This window comes from Syngnathus leptorhynchus, chromosome 1, assembly GCF_054491065.1.
Source record: "Syngnathus leptorhynchus isolate UIUO chromosome 1, UIUO_Slep, whole genome shotgun sequence".
Classification (NCBI taxonomy): Eukaryota; Metazoa; Chordata; class Actinopteri; order Syngnathiformes; family Syngnathidae; genus Syngnathus; species Syngnathus leptorhynchus.
The window spans coordinates 9,986,987-9,994,340 of record NC_141195.1 but is presented as its reverse complement, the minus strand read 5'-3'; the positions used below and the strand labels follow the sequence as shown (position 1 = coordinate 9,994,340).

The window sequence follows — 7,354 nt, the reverse complement described above, 5'->3', positions numbered from 1 at the left end:
TCGCAATCGCTTTGCCACTGTTTCACAACCTTACAACACACACAGAAGCCTCTTTTTTACATTGACCTCACACCCTAAGCGGGTGGGCTCTTACCGTTTGCTTGCTTCGTGGCAAAGTGCATGTTTGAAAAGGTCACCATGGGGCTGCTAATGAAGAGAAAGCAACACAAAGCAAGGACAAGCTTTCAAAATAAAAGAAAATGATCAGAAAAAAGAATGTAATTGATTCCATTCAGTTTTATTGTTGTTTTTAACAGTACACTGACCTAATGACACTTTTCCCCCACCAAAAGTACAAAACCAACATGTGCAAAAATTACATGAGAGGGCTGAATAAAATTGAAAAATAAACATGCATGAAATTGTGTGAAGTTTGTGACATTACCATTGCCAGTGCAAATAAAACTGCTCATGGTATCTATATTTAAAAATAAGTACAAGGTCAAATACAACCATGAAACTGAAATTAAAACGTGTTTAAAATACACAAAATCAAAGCACCGTTTTTTTCTCCTCCAGATTCCAGGGCTTCACAAACATAGAATTTTTACATTTAAGGGCAGAAAAACGTCTAAGCAAAGATTCAAGTTACAGTTGTACTGTAAACAAGATCAGGGAGGTTCAGGCAGAAGCATTTGGCAACTTGTTTCCAAAAAAACAAAAAAAAGCGTTACACCTCGATGGGCGAATTCTTCGCCATTCCCTTTAAAACCGGACCACAAAAAGGCGCAATCTCATCTACAATATTTAAAATAACATTTATCTGAAAAAGGGAGTTAATAAATACAACTATACAATTTAAAAAATGAAATGTGTTTACCCTTTTTGGTGATTTTTTTTTTTTTTTTTTAGAGGCAATGAATGTAGGAGGAGTGACTTGCGGAACATTCTAGCCCCCCATTAGAGGTGTCGTCTCTGAGGTGCTGGTCTCCAGCCTGTCTGCAGCTTTGCGGTAGCTAAAGAACTGCACGGAGATCTGAAGCGCAGCGTTAAAGATGAAACGACAAGGGAACAAGACTGAACAAAAGGACATTTGTTTCAAGATTTGATTTTGGTCATCTTGTAAAGGGAGGGAGGCTGAAAAGTCACAATATTAGCAATATGTGATGCTCTGAATCACAAGTGACCATTCTCAATGGGACCAATCAACAGACTTCAGTGGCGCGTGTCGAGCGCTGCCTCCGAAGGCAGCCGTCTCCTACCACCACCGAAACCTTGTTATTATTATTTGAAAACCTCATGTGAATCTCTGATTAAAATAAATAACAAAAAAAAATCTGTTGACCAGTGTGATTTCTCTGCCTTTGAGTGTGCATGGCTTTAAAAAGTTGGGCCCAGCCTGGGAGACTCAATTCTGCTTGCTATGATCTGAAGTTAACAGCTGGGTGTTCACCAGGCTAAAATAAAGCTAACATCACTTTTGGTGTTGATCACAGAGTGGGTAGGAAACTCCGGTCCTGGTGTCCTGCATGTTTTCTATGTCTCCCTGCTGCAACACACCTTATTTAAATAATCAGGATTGTTATCCAGCTTATGCAGATCTTACTAAAGAACTTACCTATCGTAGCCGTACCTTGGTTCTGTTTTTCAGGAGACGCTGCACTTTATGTTCTATTTGAAGTATAAAAGGATCCCAAAGCTTTGGGCATTCTGTTTTATGCGCACGCACACTTTGCACCATTGTGCCAACTTACTACAGAACAACACGTAGTGGGTGTCACCGATCATTCTCGGAAGACCTCGTTCTCCATATTGGCGAATAGGGTTGTAAATATAATGGCCATGAGTGTTTGCTTATTTGCTATTGTGTGCGCACACAGTCACAAGGCTGAAATGTAGCAAGTAGACGCTGAAGCGAATGTGAGCAAGGCCGTAAAAGGATACAAAGAGATCCAGGACAAGCGTTCCGAGGCTTCCGATGAGCCAGGGCAGGTGATGGATCACGTAGCTGTTTTCTCCTTGACCCTGGTCGGGGTTCTTCATCAGCACGCTCAGGCCGTATGTCGTGTTTCCGAGGATTACCAGAGCAAATAGGAAGAAAGAGACCCCCTTGGTTGACTTCCTTTTGAACTGTAGGGAGACGTTAGAGTTGAACATATTCAATTGTGCACCTTTAAGGTGGCATGATATTCATGTCATGTTAGTTTGCGACTCGCTAGTGAACATTTGGGAATATTTTTGCAACATAATACAAAATCGAAGCGTATCATCACAGGAGCACACACACATCTGCAAAACAGAAAATGTTTACGATGTAATGTAAATATATAGAGCCTGTGTTGTCATACTCACATTAGTGTAAATCTGCGGAAGTCTGGAAAAGAGGTAAAGCACTGATGACACTGAGCCAATAGAGAAGCCGATGATTTCTTTGGGCGTAAAAGACTGAAGTGATAAAAACAAGAGAACTGTAAGAACAAGTTTTAAACCGTAACCAAATGGGATTTGTCAAAGTCACTGAGAAATTGACTAAATCAGATCTGAATTTAACTCCGCTCTTTTTGTTTATGATCCGACTGTACAAGAGCCCAACTAAATACGTACAAGCAGAGCTGGCAGGATATCATCTAGTATTTATGATTTTTCACATTCGTCAGGAATAATCATTTAAAAAAACATTAGACACAACTCAATGTATTTCCAGTCATTAATGAGTGCACACAACAAATTGCAGAGGGGAGTTCCATTTTTAAAAAAATCCAGAAAGGATCTGAACACTAGTAAACCTATGCTGATGAAAACAAAACATCGCAGGTAATACGGACTGGTAAATTTATAATTGTTTTGAAAAAAAAAAAAATAATAATAATCCAATCTAAACACATCTATTCTTGAATCTAGTGGTACAAATGAACAAGCTTCATACTGACCGCGCCAACATCTGCGCTTGAGAGCAGTGTCCGCCCCTTGTGTGCCGAGGAGACTTCCTGTTGGGTGGGGAGCAACCCTGGAAGGTTGGCGAAACTTGTAGTGAAGCCCAGGACGCATGCTACACCCAACACATGCAAAACCCTCTTGTCTGGTGAGGAGCAAGCACAACAGCTGAGTCAGTCCGAAATATTTCAGAAAAGGGCTGCAGTGTCAGGACATCATCTTCCTGTGTGCAACGGCAAAGACTCAACTCTGCAGAAATGTTCCCTAAAAATATCTTCATCTTAAGTGATGACTTCTTTTTGTAAAGGGTTATGATCCTCCTGTACAAAAAATACTGACATAATAGAGTATAGTCACTCCTGAGGAGTGGCCAGGCACTCCAGAGACCCATACAAGCAATTAAAAATTATTTTCTTCCATAATATGATTTTTTCTGCTCTGCTCTAGATTGGATTTCGGTTTAAGTGTCAACTTCTAGCAGTAAAGTCATTGAGCAGCTTTTAAGCCACTATTCATGCAGTCAACGGGCAGTAGTTTACTCACGGCACATATTTATACATTTACCGTAGCACATAAGCACCAGGCAATCAAATGTGAATAACAATACTACACATTGTCCGTCAACAAAAATCAACAACAATCAATCAACATCAACAATCAATCACCATCAAGACAGGAGGATTGATTATGATTTGTTTTATTTGTTTTTAAAGAACCCAACCTTTTAAAGTGATTTCAGGGTTGGCGGCAAAAAAGAAATATAAAAAATGGTTTGAATTCCAAAAGGTCATTTATGTACTAAAATTCTATTTCATTCTTGACTTTCACACTTCCACAGTTGTTTCGATGAAAGTAACTCACAATTAACAAGGCACTTTATAGTATATATATATGAAAATAGTATAAACTGGCTTTGAAATATAACTTTGCACTGACACAATTTTTTTCTACTCGTCAAATGAGAGAGAGGAAGAATTGAAAATTGGATACTCACTTTCAACCATTCGGTTCTTCATCTTGTAGTATGAATACATGGCCAACATCAACAAGTCCGCCAAAACATAGTAAACAGCAGTGTATGTCTACAGGAAGAGAGTTTATGTATAAAAAAAAAAAAGACAATCAGACAAATGTGGTGAAAAAGATTCTACAATCAAGTAGCACAGTTAGCCAATGAAGCTATTGTCCAGCTCACAATCCAGTCCACAGAGTCCTGGGAATATTTGCAAAAACTGGTTGAAGTTTTCTCCTTTATTTCATCAAATAATCACTGCATTAACTATTCAATACCAGTAATCACGTTTCCACAAGTCACACAAAACTCTTGAGTTTAAATCACTGTCAAGCATGACGTTCTGCAAATGCTCGTGAGCATGAATGGATGAAACGTTTCTTTAATATTTTGCCATTTGCACAATTCGTCATTAGAAGAACAAAAAAAAAAAAAAAAAAAACGTTCACCTGAAGTGGAAGCTGGTCTGCCAAAAAAGATCCCACCAGATTGCACGTGTCGCCTCCCAACCACAGAAGCAGAAACCAAATGGAGAGAGCGCTGTCCATATTTCCCGTTTTGCATGAACTGTAATACTGCCTGTGAACAATCCAAACATACATTATCATACATTATCATTATCTTATTTCCACTCCACAAGTTACTTACGGCAGCGAGGACATCATGAAGCAGAGGATAGACAGTAGGCCCAGGTAGACACTGGCCATGTCCCTTGCATCCTGGGCGCATTCTCCAAGACCTTCCCAGACCCATTTGGACCCGTTGGGGCACAACGTAGTTAAGTTTCCACCAGCAGCCCATCCAAAAGGCACATTTGTGAGCACTCCGTCCTTCAACATATTCTACAGACAACAATAGCTGTGAAAATCAATCGTAAAGGATTGTCTCCAAATGGGTAAACAAGATCTAGTATGGTGTTTCGCAACTTTTATTGAGCCAAGGAACAAATTTTACATCAGAAGAATCTCACGAGAAACCACCAAGCAGAAATGTCACAATAGGTTTACCAAACTCATCTATTTACTCATTTAGGTTATGTACCCTCTGCTATCTACTAGGTGACCATTTGGCTGGATTCACGTGGCATTGGTAGAGGGACAAGACAAAGACTAATTGTAGAAAATAATTTTCATGAAAGTCAAATGGGACAAAAATATGGAATGAAATTAAATAAAAACATATCTTTGAAGCGATTGTTCATTTTATTAGGTCCTAACTTTTAAATTTAAATTTGACATCCCTTATGGTTATGGGTTAATAATATTGATCTTATTTTTAAAACACTATTTCGAATAAGAACAAATTCGAAAGGACAAAGGTTAATCGCGTGACACCACTGTTGATTAGATCGACCGAGCCCTCATTTGCGAGGAAACCGAAATTAAATTACACATCTGCTCGAGATCTGTGCAGTCAGCAGGAAACAAAGACGAATCTTAACCGTACAGCCACTTAGCTAGCATCACAAGTTGCAAGAAACTAGTGATTTTGTTTCCTTTCAATTGTCTTTTAACCTCAGTAAAACACGTCAAGTAAAACTATGTCATAAATGAGCAATGAAAATGTGTCTTGCCTGTGAGGTAGCTGGACAGTGGAAATAGTAAAACCAAGACGAGCAGCTCTGCAACTGCGCCGTACTGAGCTGATGTCAAAACAAGGAAGCAGATGACAAATAAACAAGCTCGCTGCGAGCTGATTGGCTGCAGCGTTGTTGTCATGTGACAGAATGGCCCAATAGCGTGGACGAAAACAAGAAATCATGAGCTGCTGCTCCAGCCATCTGTTTTATGAACCAGTTTTTGATTAGTAATGAAATTAAATAATTATAGTCAATATTTCCTTCTACGGAGCCGCAAACAGTAATCTTGCATGGATAAAACATATGCAGAAAAAACTCTTCATGACCTCGAAATGTGGCAATGCAATGAAGACTTTGTGGATGTCCTTCACCATTAAAATTGTTGTTTGGAAAAAGAGACATTGTGTGCAGGCTGCAGAACAAGCTCAAGTTATGCTTTCCAAGTAAATGCCACTTTGCGGAGAAGTGTCATAGCTAATGAGGCGGCACATGTCATGTAGCAGCACACAAACGTTTCACACAACCTTGTCACATATCCACAAACCTTGACAAAAATGGCATCGTGTGTCTCCACGTGGTGATTTTCTCATTAGTTAACACTGTCAGTGGCTTCATATTTTTAGAAGGTGCTTGTGAAAAAGAAAAGCTGTAATATGCAATCCTGCACAAAAATAATAGCTGGGGCTGATACTGATTTAGTCAAATTCAAGGTCAAGTTAAATCAGAGTCAAATCAACAGCGACTTGTGGGGTCCTTGGGCATAAATATAGATATTAGGGTGGTACAGTGGTACACTGATCATCACACAGTTCAGAGGTTGTGGGCTCCATTACTGTGTGGAGTTTGCATGGCCTCCCCGTGCCTACATGGGTTCCTTCTGGGTACTCTGATTACCTCCAACATGACATGCATGGTAGGCTGATTGACGACTCCAAATTGCCCATGAGTGTTAGTTTGAATTGTTGTTTTTCTATGTGTGCCCTGCAATTGGCGGGCAACCAGTTCAAGGTGTCCCCCGGAAGAATAGGCTCCACCACAATAAAGTATATAACAATTATGAGTGAGTTATTTTTTGTGAAAACATGCACAGAGTAAATTCTTGCACTTGGAATGCTATTTGGCAGTTTTGTGCTGTCCTTGAATAGTAATTTTTATACAACCCTTTTAAACTGAAGATAAAGTACGTCATTTGTTCTCGAATAGTGTACATGTTTTAAAAATGTATCGTGAAAAATAAAATATATTAAGGGCATGTATGCATGGATTTTAAATGTTGGTAATATGTTCTCACCTAAATGTTGAACAGAGGCTGTGATGTACCGAAGTAAAATTCCTTGTTTGGCACGCTCAAACATGGTGAATAAAAACTCTTGAATCTTATAATAATCTGGTTAGGAAGTCCTAAATTGACCATCACCTCCCACCCCCCAAGCACTTGTGAAAAATTGCACCCGCCCCCCCCCCACTCCAGCATTTCAATAGCCCATCAGTGATGTAAATGGCCAGTGGGCTTTATTGAATTTGAAGATTAGCAATACATACATGCAACAGACAATATGGACCCTGATAGGGTTGACAACTTATTTTGATTTGATATTATGATTATTTTCAAGTGCTGACTAGAATAATTGACTGTTAATGCTTGCTAAAACCTTAAGTTGTCCTTCCATCTCTGCTTATGTTCTGCAAACATGCTTGCCAGCATATGCTTGCTGAATGTGGTAATGATAAAGAGTGACCGAGGAAATCTACATTAGTCAAACAAACGTTAAGTCAAAGGAAACGCTACTTTGCTGACTCAGCGTCGACGCCACTAAACACTCCAGCATGAGTCAGCACCCGGCGTACCGCGTGTAGGCATCTCGCCACAGGTCACGTGTTTATTGCTT

At 39.5% G+C, this 7,354-nt stretch overlaps 1 protein-coding gene across 1 annotated transcript; it reads right to left on the bottom strand.

The window, feature by feature from the left end:
- Positions 1-219: 219 nt before the first annotated feature.
- Positions 220-5,564, bottom strand: slc66a1 (solute carrier family 66 member 1). The gene is made up of 8 exons (XM_085919603.1): positions 5,460-5,564; positions 4,535-4,728; positions 4,336-4,465; positions 3,869-3,956; positions 2,871-3,019; positions 2,293-2,385; positions 1,885-2,070; positions 220-976 (listed from the first exon to the last, which is right to left on the bottom strand). Exons 2-8 carry the CDS (start codon positions 4,723-4,725, stop codon positions 890-892), a joined length of 924 nt encoding a protein of 307 aa, XP_085775729.1. The 5' UTR covers positions 4,726-4,728; positions 5,460-5,564; the 3' UTR covers positions 220-889.
- Positions 5,565-7,354: the final 1,790 nt, after the last annotated feature.